This window comes from Patella vulgata, chromosome 7, assembly GCF_932274485.2.
Source record: "Patella vulgata chromosome 7, xgPatVulg1.2, whole genome shotgun sequence".
NCBI classification, from domain to species: domain Eukaryota; kingdom Metazoa; phylum Mollusca; class Gastropoda; family Patellidae; genus Patella; species Patella vulgata.
Genome location: NC_065885.2, coordinates 30976610 through 30993200, shown reverse-complemented (window position 1 = coordinate 30993200; position 16591 = coordinate 30976610). Strand labels below are relative to the sequence as shown.

General features: G+C 34.0%; 1 protein-coding gene across 1 annotated transcript; it reads left to right on the top strand.

Moving 5' to 3' along the window:
* Positions 1 to 6267: 6267 nt before the first annotated feature.
* On the top strand, positions 6268 to 16076 carry LOC126827348 (sialin). The gene is made up of 11 exons (XM_050556629.2): positions 6268 to 6369; positions 6553 to 6758; positions 7058 to 7288; positions 7557 to 7644; positions 8935 to 9030; positions 10128 to 10258; positions 10812 to 10961; positions 12801 to 12933; positions 13249 to 13399; positions 14989 to 15079; positions 15363 to 16076. Exons 1-11 carry the CDS (start codon positions 6345 to 6347, stop codon positions 15576 to 15578), a joined length of 1518 nt encoding a protein of 505 aa, XP_050412586.1. The 5' UTR covers positions 6268 to 6344; the 3' UTR covers positions 15579 to 16076.
* Positions 16077 to 16591: the final 515 nt, after the last annotated feature.

Sequence of the window (16591 nt, the reverse complement as noted above, 5' to 3'; positions counted from 1 at the left end):
TTAACCGTTAATAGTCCAACATTGATTTTTAGCTGTGTTAAACTAATAAATGATGTTGACCTTCATAAATCATGGCCTAAAACATTCACGGGGTCATGCTGGTCAATTTTATACCACATGTGGGGGTGGATCACGGCAACGAAGCGTGATGGGCAAACATACACCAGGGGCGGATCCAGAGGGGGTCGGGGGGCTACATAAATTTTTTTGTGATCAACACTTTTTATGAGAAAAGTTTCTCGGCCGTGTGGTTTATCCTTTATCGTCAGATGTGGGACAGGATGGGCACTCAAAGCACGAGATAATGATATAGACATTATGTGATATCACAATAAATGCTTTGCATCCATGAAATTGAATCACAATGTCATTGTATTAATTCATAATAAAAATTGACGTCAAACGAGGTGTTGAATTTTTCTGTTTAAAAAGCTCAATGTGTAATATGCATATACGCCAAAATGACGATAGAGACCATGCGGGAGGAGGGGGGGGGGGAGAGATACATTGTCTCAGGAACCTGGCAAACCCCCTCCTGCAAAAATTCCTGCATCCGCCCCTGTACACCCATACATACACACATCTTTGAAGATAGATACCCTATCTATGTTACATACTAGGTTCATTTTAAAATTGCATAAGAATACAGTAGTAGATTAGTATCCTATATTCCATTCATTCTATGGTTTTTCATTCAATACACAATCTGATTAAAACACAGATCCAATTTCGTTTCGTTTTTATAGTTTAAAATTTCGATTTTACTTGTCTTTACTACATGCAGTGTAGGCCATCGAAAGTATAAAAAACGAAACGAAATATAGATCTATATTTTAATTAGATTGATTCAATACAATAACACAATCCGAGAATATTACCATTACATTAGAAAATGATCTCTGCTTTTTAAATTCATTCTGTAATTTATTATTCAATAGAAAATCTATTAAAATACAAATTAATAAATATATACAATTTAAACAAACATAAGTTAATTAAATAAATACAGTTTAATAAACTTAGTTTTTTCAAAAATAAAAAATTTGAATAGCACAATCTAAATTACAATTGGTTATTTATAAGTTCAGTTTGTATGAAGATATTACAAACACATTAGGAAATTAATACCTATAAATTGTGTGAGATAATCTTTAATAAAATACATATTTTATCAAGTACATAGTTTGTAAAAAAAAAGTATTTTCTTTAAATATTTAAAACAAATTATCTGAATATTAAAACTGGGTATTAATTGAAGGAAATACTTCTTATGAAAATATTACAAATTAACCATATTTTTTAAAAAATTATTCTGTTATTTATTATTCAGAAAATCTATTAAAATATAAATAGTAATAATAACAAAAAATACAATTTAAAAAACACATATATTAAGGATATAAATAAATACAGTTTTTAAAAATATATTTATTTTTATATTTAAAACACATATTATCTGAATGACACAATTTAAGAATATCACAATTGTCTTAAAAACCATTTAGTAATTGAACACATTAAAATAAACACAATTGTCTTAATTCCAAGTATGCATTTTATGAAAATATTATAAAATTAAATGTATTAGGACATTTATAGGTGTGATAATCTTAATAAAGTGATACCAACTGCAGGTATATATTAATCAATGGAACATCAATTAAAATACAACAACAAAATAAATAAATAACATAATATTATGTAATATGAAAATAATTACAAATGCATAAGGCAATTTATACCTAATTATGTGTAATAATGAAAATGAAAAATCTCAAACAGATTTAACTGAAATTTTCCCCGCTTTTTATCTCTGATAAAGTGGCTTCTTTCTGCCTTCACTGCAACATAAACACGAGTTACCTGTATGCCCAAGAAAACCTTTTGTTTCCGTGAAATACTTAAAGAATTTTGATCTTGCAGAATAATTTCCCCGGGAAAATAAAAGATATTGATAACTCATTCTTGGTAATTTTCTTTTGCTATTCTCTTCAGAAGATCCTGGAATTTTAAGTTGAATAGTGTTACCATTCCAAATGTTCCAAGAATTATCAGAATCACTTGACGAATCTTTGTTTCCGAGACAGTTCTTTGTATCATCTTGAAACCCATCAGAATCGTCTTCCCTGATTTCATCAACGAAACCAATCTTATAATCTTTAAACGGTTCGTCTACACAGTTTTTCTCCGATTGGAAAGTGCCACTATAAGAACACGAGTTATCTTCGAATGAATTTGAACATTTTCTTTCTAATTCTAAAAGTTTTGCTTGTGCTAGTGATTTTAAAGTATATTTATGTGGACAATTTTCGAGACCAAAATGCGTGTTTGTCAATAACAGATTTAGTTTAAAACAATGAATCATTTTTTTCAGCAAATCAAAACTTATCGAACCAAAAGGTTTCTCCGTTGACAAGGCATCCGGGTCTAATGATAAATCAAGACTTTTACTTCTGAAGATCTTGCGATGTTTCACCTGTTCGTGTGTGGAATAATCAGGTTTCGAAATCGTTTTTGATTCAATGTCCATGTCATTTATTAATTTCGATCTGCCAGAAGCTGGTTTTCTTCGTAAATATTTACACGCTGAACACAAACAATTATCCACCATAATGTTCTGAAAATCATTGAAATAATTCATTTTCCTTTCTTCAAATAATACTTTAGACATTTCTTCGTTTTCCGTATTTCTCCTCACAACTAACCCAGGCATATTTCGGATTCTGCAAAAGCAGTTTTCTACAACTGTCTTTTGATGCTATCACTAATTTAACAGCAATAAAGTTGACAGATTTTGCAAAGTTTCAAATCCATCTAATCACAAAAGCGTGTGTGATAGTCTATATGGTGTTATACATATATAAATGTATGATGAAACAGCAATAGTATATTAATCCTATATATGTATCCTATAAAACTTCTAGTATTTATAACAGTCGACCAGACACTCCTATGCATACCTAAAACTAACTGAGGTAATCTCTTAACCGCTCCTGCTTATATACCTTCACTACGAAAAATCAATCGGACGTTATCAATTCACTTCAAAACGTTCATTCACGATTTCTGTCGCGCGCGACCGTTTTTGTGAAGCACCTAAGCGGTTTAGCTGTAGTTGTAGGGATTGACAATTCTCCCAAAATGTCTACTTATTCTAAATCCAGGTACTTTATTTTGTCTGGCTTATTATACCGTACAACTAAAACCCCTGTGTAGTATTGCCAGGTGGTTATGAAATCTTGAACGTTATCTAACACTATAACGTACGATATACCTACGTTACAGCGCTTCGCGGAGATCATAATTATTTCAGTACTGATTATCAATATACTAAGAAAAGTATATATATATATAATATATATTAGTATCATATACTTGAAAGACACATTATGGTCAACGTTATTGATCGTTGTTTTAGACAAAAAGCGTCATCCGCAAATAACTGCGCCATGCAGTGTATGGGGGACATTTTGCCAGTGCAGCTGAGCTACGGCCTACTCTTATTTCGAATTCCAACTATCAATGGTTCTTTTACGTGCACACCAATGTGTACATCGGACCTCAGTTAATCGTCCCATCCGAAGAAATAAAATGAAATGTGGTTTAAAGTTCCACTGTTCTGCTCCGGATGCATGGGCTAATGAAGACGGGCGGTGTAATAGGCATTGATGGGGTAATCCTACGGATGGTTTTTATATTCATTATAAACAATACATTACTTAAATTTAACAAAAATAAGAACCAAAAAGGTTTTTGTAAATAATTATTACTACGAATAGACAAACAAATAAAATAACCTGGTAGATGTGATTCTTCAGTCGTTAACAGGAACATAACTTATTATAGTGACGTAAACTATATAGAAGTAAATGTATAGGTGGTCCTAACTTACATTAGGATTGATCGATTTTATTAAAAAAATGTTTACCAATACATTTTTAGCAAGACTATTGTACGACTTGTGAAATCTTGATGAAACGTCGAAGTGTAAGTGTAATAAACCATAGTTATTGTTTTATTTGAATAAACACAGAAATGATTAGTGCACCTCATAGTATGTAATGTTATAACGCATTTATATTGAACGAATCAAATCCAACATTTTCTATAGCACACCCTATTCTAACAAACCATCACATATAGGTGGTATCAACAAATAATACAATTTCAATAAAATATTGGATATGAAGAAAAACATTGTGGATTTTTATAGCAAAACGTTTGATATTTACTGTCAAATTGCTCTTTTATTCTAAAAATGTCAATCAATTATTTTGGTGATAAACATTTACCATTTAGAGACCACGGAAGATGTTAAGTGGAGAACGCTTATAAGAAGATATACATGTCACAATTCTATGAAATACAATTACTGCTTATTACTGAGCATAGGCGTACGGGCTCGATGACAGTTAAGGGGGGGGGGCGGCAGAACCCGAAATGCCCGAAAAAATTTCGGGTTTACAGACAGCGGCGTCGGTCTTCCTCGAGAGGCGAAGAAACAGAGCTTACCTTGCATTGCCCCCCCCCCCCCCAAGAAAATTTTGGAATATTTGACGGCTGTAAACACGTTTTCCTGCTATTTCAGTCCTTGAACAAAGTGGTCTATTATAGCCTAATTAAGATGGCTGACTCGAATTCCAATCAAAAGATCAATCGTTTACAGTCCACGAAGACGGGACCGTTAGCAGAAAATTTTGAAAATTTCACTGCCGCAAACGCGTTTTCCTGCTATTCCAGCCTGTGAATACAGCAACTTCAATTTGGTCCAATATAGCCCACCTGACTGACCCGAATTCCAAACAACCAATCAATCGTCGCGGAGTATGGAGGCCTCACCCCCCCCCCCCCCCCCCCCCTGGAAAATTTTTTGAAAATTGAACCACGGCATATGCGTTTTCTGATATTCTAGCTCGTGTTAAGAAACTCCAACAGTATCCAATGGTTTTGTAACCTAATTCCCATTTTGAATTCCAACCATTCAATCAGACTGTTCCAGCTGCATTCACAAATAATAATCGATGACCGAAAAATGTCGCACAAAGTAGAGTGGCTCCAGACAAAATGTTTTAATCCATAGTCAACTCAGTACAAATTCGTGGTATTCAATTAAAAGATAAGTAAAATTAGTGTTTTATTAGGGCTCGGTGACAGGAAAGCAAAACTAGAAATGCCCGAAAAAATTTCAGGTTTACAGACAGCGGCGCCGTTTTCTTCGTGAGGCGAAGAAGCGGAGCTGACCTTGTAAGGACCCCCCAAGAAAATTTTGGGAATATTTGACGGTCGCAAACGCGTTTTACTGCTATTCCAGCCCGTAAAATTAGTGTTTTATTAGATTTCGGGCACTTTATTTTGCCAAGTAGATGAAATAATTTTTTTTTCACTTTACCCGTCTGCCTGAAAAGTCAGCTTGCCCGAAAGTTAGGGGGGCAGCTGCCCCCCCCCCCCTGCCCCCCTGGCTCGTACGCCTATGTTACTGAGCGACGTTTCGACCAGGCTTCTCTAGTCATTATCAAGCAATGATAAAATATGAAAATATAACAGGACAATATATACATGTACACAACAATACTTAGTTAATGCTGACCAACCAGAGATACCCCTTAATTACGTGTACCTATAGAGAATCTAATTTAATTAAGGATTATAAAGTTTAACGCTAATAACAACATTCAGTAAGACCAATTTACCTGAAAATTAACACAAATTGATTAATTAATTAATGGATAAGTTGTTATGGAGTATATACAATAATTATTAGGTTTTAAATGTCAAGTGACGTCAAATGTCTTGTAATTCAAATTTGGTCATATCGTTTTCATGTTGGAATTTGGAATGCTAGAGGCGCTCTAAACAGCGTTCTCGGAACTGATAAAATTCAAAATTTTCTAGAGACCGGGGGGAGGGGCCTGGCCCACGCGCCGTTCCGGCGCCTCTGGGAATATTTACAATGATTTGATCAGGTTTTAATAATCACAACACCCTAAGAAGATGAGATTTGATTGGTATTGTAACGAAAAATGTTGATATATGCATGTTGATGTAAGTGATTCTACTGATATATGAATAACCCTTTGAACAATGACTGCATTTTCCACTCCGTTCATCGTGCAGGTGTCGGACGTTGGGCAGTCCTTTTGTCTACTTCAACTGATTAGTATGTTTATAAAGATAAGTCAGAACAATATTCATCATCATGAAATTTTAAAATGGGCCATTGTCATATAGCACGTTCATAACTCATATCAGTTATCTAAGGATATTATCAGAGAAACATGCAAAGCTCTGTTGAGCAGCGGATACAGTAAGTTTGGTCGATTTTCATCGACAACGGCGGAACAAAAATGGCGATAGATTCAAAAAATGACGGTGGGTTGCTTAGCTTTTGTTTTTACATTTTTGTGAGGAAGTGTAAGAATTTTTCTTATAGAAACAAGATGTGTAACTGCAATTAATGTATCTATATAAAATTGTTTTCCATTCAGTGTCTTAGACATCGTATTGGTGTACATAACCTTTATTAATTTATTATCTCCAAAATTTTATTTTCAGTACCATGCTGTTTATCACAAAGATGGATTTTATCTTACATAAGTTGTTGGGCTTTTGTTATGGTATACGCTATACGGATTAATTTTAGTGTTGCCATTGTATGTATGGTTGATCCAACTAGTAATTTTAATAGTACATTTGATACCAGTTTTAATGGAAATTATACCAACTCTACAGAATCAAATGTCCTTATTAATAAAAACCAGGTAAGACTTTATCATATAGCCAAACGAAAAAACTGAAACTTTATCACCGGTATATTTAAAGTATAATGTTTGATAGTGGTAGTATCAAAGGAGTCTCACTTGAACCACCTCTTTTCTGCATCTTTTGCGAATGAATTCGGTTCATGATTGAACAATCACTGATGCCTGTTTTACTCTAGTATGTCCCACACGAGCATATTAATTCTACAGTTTTTACATAGTGTTTTATTTCTCCATGTATAGCTAAAGAGATAATTAATAAAATCTGTATCAGTAAATACCCAGTTCTTTATTTTCAGGGTGAATTTGATTGGCCCAAGTCAGTGCGATCAAGTTTATTAGCCATGTATTACTATGGTTATATCCTACTTCAAATTCCCGGTGGCTGGGTAGCGACACGATTTGGTGGCAAGAGAGTTCTGGGTTTGATGACATTTATAACATCTATACTTACCCTTTTAACACCTGTGTGTGCCAGACTTCATGTTAATGCTCTATATGCTATACGATTTATGATAGGATTCTGTGCAGTAAGTGTAAACATTAAATCATAATACAAAACCAAAGACGTCAACTGACTTAACCAATGTATGCATAATTTCCTTTCATTTTGAAGTAACAAATAACAAAACATACTTGTTTTAAATGGTTTGAAAAGAGGCTTATTTTTTTATCGGATCGTTAAATAGCTATATCTTGCATATTTTGTTCTCCGCACATCTTCTATTCTTGAACAATATAAGGAAACGCCATGTAGCGCAAATTTTGAATAAATGTATAAATATGGAAATATTTCAGGGTGTTTCCTTCCCAGCCATGCATTCCATGTGGGGCAGATGGGCACCTCCTCTAGAAAGATCAAAACTAATGGGTCTTTCGTATTCAGGTAAGTGGAAATGGTCTAAATCCGAATCTCTTTTGAATATCCAATTTTAACTTCAATCGCGTCTTACAATTTGAGACGCCGATTCCCAATCCATTTTGTCAAATAATTTAAGAAAATCTAAATATAGGCTATATTAAATTTAGTAGTTTAAGCTCAATTACATCAAACACTATCAGAATCCGATAGCAATCATTGTGTACGTCTCGATAACGTCGTTTAGTGCAAACACGCTCTATCTATGTTGTCAACTAGGAGCTAAATCTCTAACTCATATAATATTCTAAATTAGAATTCAATATTGATCAATTTCAATAAATATTGATGTTGTTATCTTACCATGAAATTATAGGATCCTATAATATCCAGTATTTAAGACACAATTAACATTTTATATTCTATGGTTTCGGGTGCCATTTTGTAATGAACAAATAAAAACATATTCTACAACTTTGAACTATCAACTTTTTTATTTGCATATTACGTCCATTAAGAAGAGTTTACAAAACATACACATACATCAATATACTACAAGACAATGTGGAAGTAATTAGAAATGGCTGATTCTTATAGTCAAAATATTACTAAAAAAACGTGTAGAATGGACTAAGCAGGCGTAAAAGACATACTAAACTTAGACTGCCTGTCTACAGTTAGCTCCGCTTGATACTAAGCTGGTTGACTGACATTTTAAGTCCTAAATCGACGATTTTAGTCGAAATCACTAAGTGTACTTAGAGAATTTTGAGAACTATTTATTCTGCTTCTATCTAATGGAATTGAATAGGTTTATTTAGTCTATGTGTGTATGCCACATGTGAAACGGAGTAGAACCGCATTACAAAATAATATATTCATTTTTGGATATGGCGGCCATTCAGGACAGAGATTTATTCTCGATGTATGCAGTAGATGGATCTATGTGTGCAGAATGGTGTAAACGATTGCCTTTCACTTCAGTTTAAACTGTTCACGTATTTCACCGAACATAATAGATTAGAAATTACAATATTTTTTTTCACCAATAGAACATAAATCACTTTATATACACTCATATAAAATGAATACGAACATTTAGAACCCCTTTTCGTCTATTTTAATGTTCCAAAAAATAGAGCCATAAGGCCTAATTGAGAAAATGTGGAGCTTTGTGAGATTTAATAGGTTTGTAGATGAGGTTAATAAGTTTTGATTTTACACAACGAAAAGGTTGGATTTGGGCGATACGAATTGATAACAATATTTCTACTATAAATATCTCAAAGATAGACTTTTATGAATTATATACTTTAGGTCCAACTATTGGTGTTATATTAACGTATGCTGTATCAGGTTTATTATGTGTTTATGGTTTTGACAATGGTTGGGGATCTATATTCTATGTTACTGGTAAGTAAACTTTCTGAGCACAAGTAAATAATCAAAATGGTCTTTTAACTACAGCACTGAGTAAGCCTGTCCCTTGTCTACTAATTAATTAAATAACTGTTTTGACAATGGTTACCACATTTTCACTTTAAAAGGTTTATAATGAATAGGACAGTTGGATGGTCGACATCTGAACAAAACTTGAAATTCATATTGTCCAAAGATGGGGTTGCAAAAATAATTTTAAAAACCTGAAAACTATGATTTCGGTGAATGTTGGTATATTATGGACTGTATCACAGTATTAAATTTGTAGGTATTGTTGGTATATTATGGACTGTATCACAGTATTAAATTTGTAGGTATTGTTGGTATATTATGGACTGTATCACAGTATTAAATTTGTAGGTATTGTTGGTATATTATGGACTGTATCACAGTATTAAATTTGTAGGTATTGTTGGTATATTATGGACTGTATCACAGTATTAAATTTGTAGGTATTGTTGGTATATAATGGACTGTATCACAGTATTAAATTTGTAGGTGTTGTTGGTATATTATGAACTGTATCACAATATTTAATTTGTAGGTATTGTTGATATAATTATAATGGACTGTATCACCATACTTGTACGTATTGTTGATATAAATATAATGGACTGTATCTCAGTGTTAAAGTTGTACAATCTGATTAAAATACAGATCTATATTTCGTTTCGTTTTTTATACTTTCGATGGTCTACACTACATGAAGATCTGACAAGTTGTACTATAAGGTCGTGTCAGGGGTCGTACCAGCGGCTTTTGACCCTATGACGTCAGACATTGATTAATCAATCAGCGTTGGCGTTTCTAGTGATTTACCCACAATTCCGTGCATGGCACGCCAAGAAGTCGCCGTAACAGACTGTTTCATTGGCCTGCCCCTCACTTCAACCAGTGTAGTAAAGACGAGTAAAACGAAATTGTGAACTATAAAAAAAACGAAACGAAATAGGATCTGTGTTTAAATCAGATTGAAAATTGTAGGTATTGTTGGTATATTATTGACTGTATCACAGTATTGACTTTGTAGGTATTGCTGGTATATTATGGACTGTATCACGTATTTGTAGGTATTGTTGGCATATTATGGTCTATTACATGGTATTTTATGATACACGATACACCACAAGAGCATACCAGAATAACGCCCGCAGAAAGAAGATATATAGAAAATTCTATTGGCAGTCGACCACAACTTAAGGTTTGCAACGATCCTGCATAGGTGTGCAGGGCAAACAAACTCGTACATTTTCATGGCAAAACCTGGTTATGTTCAAGGCAAATTATTCAGTTTTAAAATCATCAAATTTATTAACCCCCTTTTCTACTGAGAAAATCTATTGACGTTTCCAAATGATCTTTCTGTAATTTGCTAAATCTGTAGCCTAAACCCCAGCATTTAGCCGCCGCAGTTAGCAATATTACAACCAAGTCAAGCCGTGGCATTATTTTTCGTGAGAAATCATATTTTGCAAAGTGAAGTGGACGCCCTTATGAACTTTTGAAGGACTGGGGGTTCTGTTTCACAAAGAGCCATATTTGACTACTATATTTAAAAGCAGTTTCCAAACCTTATCAAAAGTTTACACTGGGTCCAGTAGGATTTGTTGCACACAGACTACAAAAAATAGCATTTATCTATGATGATTACAAACTTTTTGTGTGTTGAAATCAAAGACAATTCCCAGTTTACACACTATATATATACCGGTAATCGTTCATCGATTAGAAGTCCTTTTTCATTATATCTATAGGTTCTTAAAACTCCTTGGGTAAAGATGTTCACATCGTCAGCTCTATGGGCGTGTCTGGTATCACACGTGTGCAATAACTGGACTAACTATACATTACAGACTAGTTTACCGTTATTTATGAGAGAAGTACTAGAATTTGATATCAAACAGGTATAAATAATAATTAGTTATTTTTGTCATGATTAAAGTTACAATTTCACATTTTTAAGTTATATTTTTAAAATGTATTAAAATAAAGCCTTAAAATATATGGTATCTATAAACAGCCCTACCTTGTTAAAGAATAATCCTATAAATCCGATAATTCACTATTGCCAGTTGAGAAATTGGCAAAAATATCATTTTCAACTTCAAATTCAAACGTTTGAAGATAGCTATTCCATGGGGGGAATAAAAAACAAGGGACGTAATTGTGTTATTATTTCCGGTGTGAAGATTTTTAAGTGTGAGAAAGATAACCTATGATCGTATGATAGTGAGTTGACAACCTATTGAGCAAAAGACATAGAAATGATTATGTTTTGACTTTCTTAGAAAATATGAAATTGTAACTTTAAAAAGTAATGTCTCTAAACGTCCTTTGAATTTGACAACATTCGGCCTCCTCTGCAGGTGATATAAACGGGTTATGGTCATTAGATAACGATATTGTCTGAGCATGTTATAAAATACTGTTCTGCCAATATCATACATCTGACGCGTATCTGGCGGAATAGGGAGAATAGTATTATTTCTGTTATGCCATTGTATTTCCATTTGGCGTCGTGCATCTTTATTATCCTAGTCGTCATCGTTGCCAGGAAAGCCTGTAATCGGGACGTATATTGCCTACGGGCGCAAGAAGGGGTCTCGAGTGTACAGATCCATTATGCTGAGTTAATCGATTTCGAATATTTATAGTATGTCCTGCATACGAACGTTGTGGTTGACGTGTATTTACAATTAAATAGGCGAATCCAATATAGGCGAGAACAATAATCAAATGGAGACGTTTTGTTTACCTTCAAAGATCACAGCAAATTGTAGCGATTTCATAGGTCAGCAGTTCTTTGCCAATTGTCATCGCTAAATCCACGACAAAATAAAATCCTAAAGTAAGAAAATAATTTGGATATCTGGTTAGCAGGTCTTTCGCGCGTATGAGCTCGTTTCGGCAACTTGGATAAATTGTTGAATTTTCAAAAATATTTTTAGACCGATGGATGGAACAAAAAGTCATAAAAATCTGGCCCAGCTTATGGCCTATGACTACGAGAACTAGAACAAACTTCGATGTTCTCTTCAACAAATGCGTAGGGGTGGTTCCAGCAATGGGATCGATCGTGTAAAACGCCGAATGACGCCATCAGTGCGCAGCGGAGTAACTCGAATTCTACTACGAAAATCGAGGACAGATTGATCCGCGTAATTCTACTCTTCTAGTCAAAGGTTTAGCTCCTCTTTCATAATCAGTAACTTACTGTCCTCAGTACGCAGGCGTTTTGGAGGGGTGAAAAATATCGTCATTTCCTAACCTTTGGGCTGTCGCTGAAAAGTAGTGCCCGGAATTTGAAATGGCTCGCTGCGCGACAATGGCTACTGACCATGTGGGACCAGGCGTCCAACGCCATCTATAGTCTTCACTAAATCCCATTTATATCGTCAATCCATTTGTAAAGGGTTGTCCATCCCGTAAATGACGTTCAGAAAGTTCAATGAAAAGTTAAATAATCATTATAATATGGATCTCAGCAAAAGACTACTGAAATGGAATTGAGCTTAACGTCCTATTTTTTTTTATGACACCAACCAGGAGAATACATATGCGCATACGTGTGCATTGGGGGCATTTGTCCGGACAGCGGCCTACTCTTATTCGATTTCCATTTGCCAAGAGATCTTTAACGTGATGTCAATGTTATACACTGGGCCTCGGTTTTTCAAATTGGTTTAGTATTTAAACAGTTCCTGGACCGAAGTATTTGAACGGTTCTCTTTTTCTTCTTTCAGAATGGATTTTTATCAGCAGTACCGTATCTATGTAATATTATATCAGCTAATACTAGCGGTCATATTATAGATTATATAAGAAGTAAAGGCTACTGTAGTACAGGAGTGGCAAGAAGATCAGTACAAACCATTTGTAAGTTTCTGTATATATAAAGTTACTACATAATATATATTATGTTCTTTTACATAATGTGATTTACCCAGCCCCAGAGTGTCTTTAGCGGAAATGTTATTGAGAATATTTAAGAAACGTTTGGGTTTATAGGGTCAAGTTGCTTCTATTGGCAGTTGGCCTATAATTTCGGACTGCATGCTTTCATTTTCAGACCGGACCTTTTTCCCTTTTCAATATGACTATTCAACTTTTTTATAATTTAGTTCAACAGAGCCAGTTTTAAAGCCGTGAATTATAAGATGCACATTATACCTTTGTCATTTTGAAATTCAGCTTTTGTGGGCCAGTCAGCCTGTTTGGTTGCTGTGGGATTTATGGGAAAAGAACAGAGGCATATTGCCGTTGTTTTCCTCTCTTTATCCATGGCTTTTACTGGATTAAATAAAGGTGGATACGTCATCAATCATGTAGATTTCGCACCTAGGTAAGTTTTCTTTTAATAAATTCAAATTGAAATATGCCCACTGAAAGGGAGAGCGATAAATGGAGTTTAACGTCCACTGGACACAAACTAGGTCATTTCGGGACTAACACATGGTTCAATTTTATTTAAATAATGCGATGATACTGTTATTATAAATATAGGATACTCATATTATAAACATACCGATACTTATTTTATATAGGATGTCAATATTTTAATCATACCTATATGTTCCACACATCGGATACAGATATTTTAAACATTCTGATACAATTATCGGGTAAGCTATACAAAATATTTAATAAAAAAAATATGAATTAGTAGAAAATCTCGTCTCGTAGTGAACTAGCGCTATATCAAAATAATATTATTATTTTATACCGATCCGATAGTCTCAACATAATATGACACCGATATTCTAAACATAGGATATACCGATATTCTATTATGATATTGATATAGGATAAACGGTATTCTAAACATACCAATAGGATAACAATATTCTAAAAAAAGTATTCTGATATTATTCTTAACATATGATAGCCTATCGATATTCTATACATGACTCATGAGATACCGATGTTTTAAATATAGGATATGATACCGATGTTTTAAACATACCGATGTTCTAAACACAGTATACCAATCTTCTAAACCTAGGATATGTAGATATTAAAGGTGCATGGTATAAGATTTATAGATAAGGATCAGTTGGTCGTTTATACAAGAATAGTTTAAAGGGCCAATCTCGAATATATTTTGGAGAATATAACTGTTTAATTTTATGTTAAAAGCCCTAAAATCCTCTACCTTGGGGTCGAGCAGCTAACTCAATATATGTGAAACGTTTTCAAACAACTAAAAACCGCCAGCCCTGATCTGGCAATGAAGACCAGTGTCCCAAGCTGTATTACACCGTGTCTGGATAATACCAGATTTTTATTTTATAAAACACGTTATCAAGTACAGCCCGTGGGTCGCGTTCTGTATAGACCTCTAAAGGAACGGCAATAGACTACCAGGTCACCCAACGATAAAAATTGACCAGAAATCTTAACAGGGTTACGTGTCCGGATAAGCGGTTTTGACGTCCATGTCCAAACGATTCAATATTTTGAGCTAAAATTTTGAGACATGGTAAATACGTCATTCCTCTATATTTTGGCTCTTAAATGTCATACGTACACGGACTTTCATTTCTGAGACTGTGTTAAAATCGATCGGGATGGTCCCTTTAAAAATAGATAATGAAAAAGGAATATTGAAAATTTCAGTCAAATTACTTTATTCTGAGCGAAGTTATGACAGCTCGAAGAATGGCGTAGTCTCGATTTTCATTGTACGGCTCTTACGATAATGAACTAAGTCTCGATTATAAATTTTTTTAATTAAATTATTAAATGGCGATAAAGTTTCAATCCGTTCAAAATTAGAACCGTCCAATGGTCTACAGAGTTGATTATGGGCTTGTCCTGTGAATAATTTATATAACATTGAAGGCCCAAAGAAAGATCTGTAATAGGCAGATTTGGAGCTTACATAAAGCATCTTTAATTTGTCATTGGTTGTATTGTTTTCTTCGTTTTCAGATTTGCAGGTACATTATTTGGAATAACTAATACATTCGCTACTGTCCCTGGTATGGTGGCGCCTATTGTTGCTGGCGTGCTTACTCCAAACGTAAGAACATACATACTTCTTTTTTATGATCCTACAAGGGTATCAGAGATTTCAGTTCGATCTAATTGACAGTGGTAGGCCCCAAGACTGAAGTATAGTACCCAGTAAACTACACGTTACTGGTTCTGTGCCTTGATTAAGAATGAATTACGGAGAAAAATCAAACTATATTATTGAAAGATGTATTCAAGTTAAAAGTATTACGGAATTTGAGTTATGGAAGTAAATTGTACAGGAATGCTAAGTTTTCTTTTATCTCAGCAAGACATTATTCGTATTGTAGAGAACTGTAGAAGAATGGAGAGTGGTGTTTTACGTTTGTGCTGGAATTGGCATTTTTGGAGCTATATTTTTCGCAGTATTTGGAAAGGGTGAAGTACAGGACTGGGCACGTGATCCAGAATTAGAACATGAAATAGACGTCATGCAGCCTTTAAAAAACCCAGATGACAATACCGATGAAGAATCGAATATTTACCGAAAGAAATTTAAAAACTGAATATTACCTAACCGTTTTTAAAATTAGATTTTAGGATTCGTTATGGTTTATAATATGCAGATCTACTTTATAAATTGGTAGAAAATAATCGTTGTTAAAACTAATAGCCTAATTCTGAAAGTAAAAATCCTAGCCAGTGTATACTGGTTATATTTTTCAAGAATCCCGTCTTCATTAGCCCAGTCGGCGCCGAAAAGTAGGATGTTAACCCCATTTTAATTTATTTGCCAAGAAAGAGAATGAGTCTATATGCTTAAAATATTGTATTCGAAATAACTTGCATTCACAATAAAAGGCAGCTGTGTACTTCAATAAAGGCAATTGGGTTGGCCATTATGTTCCTATTATACAACTATCCAATGTCAATGTATATGATCAAAAATAAATAAAACACAATTTAAATCGGATTTTGTTCAGATTGTAGATAGTGTTAAAAAAAAGTGCATTCTCAGTAACCAAATTTTTGAATACACTTACTTTACTAAAATAAATAGACTGTTTTGGAAGAGCAAAATCTGCAAACAAAAGATCCAAAGACCCAACATCAATACAAATGTCATTGAAAGTTCTGTAGGTGTTATGAGGAACATTTTGCCTGAACAATGTGGTATGGCCTACCCTTATTTTAAATTCCAACTGTCAAGGGTTATTTTACCTGCATGCTAGCGTGTAAAATGAATGAACCTGGGTTTTTCGTGTCGTCTGAACGACTGTATGTTGTCCCTTACCAGGTCCTTTTTCCTACACCACTGACAAGGGAGAACCACATGGAAAAATCCTGATGAATTTTCTCGGCCAACACCGGGATCGAACACAGGACCTCCCGTTTAGCAAGCTAATGTCTTACAACAGAAAATAAAATAGGTTGACAATTATATTAATGAAAATACTACTACAGTATATTCCAAGCAGACCATACAGATTAGGCATTGTGATTATTTTGTTAAAAAAAGAATCTTTAACATGACATACATCATTGGAGGAGAGACAAGATTCTACTTCATAGAATTATC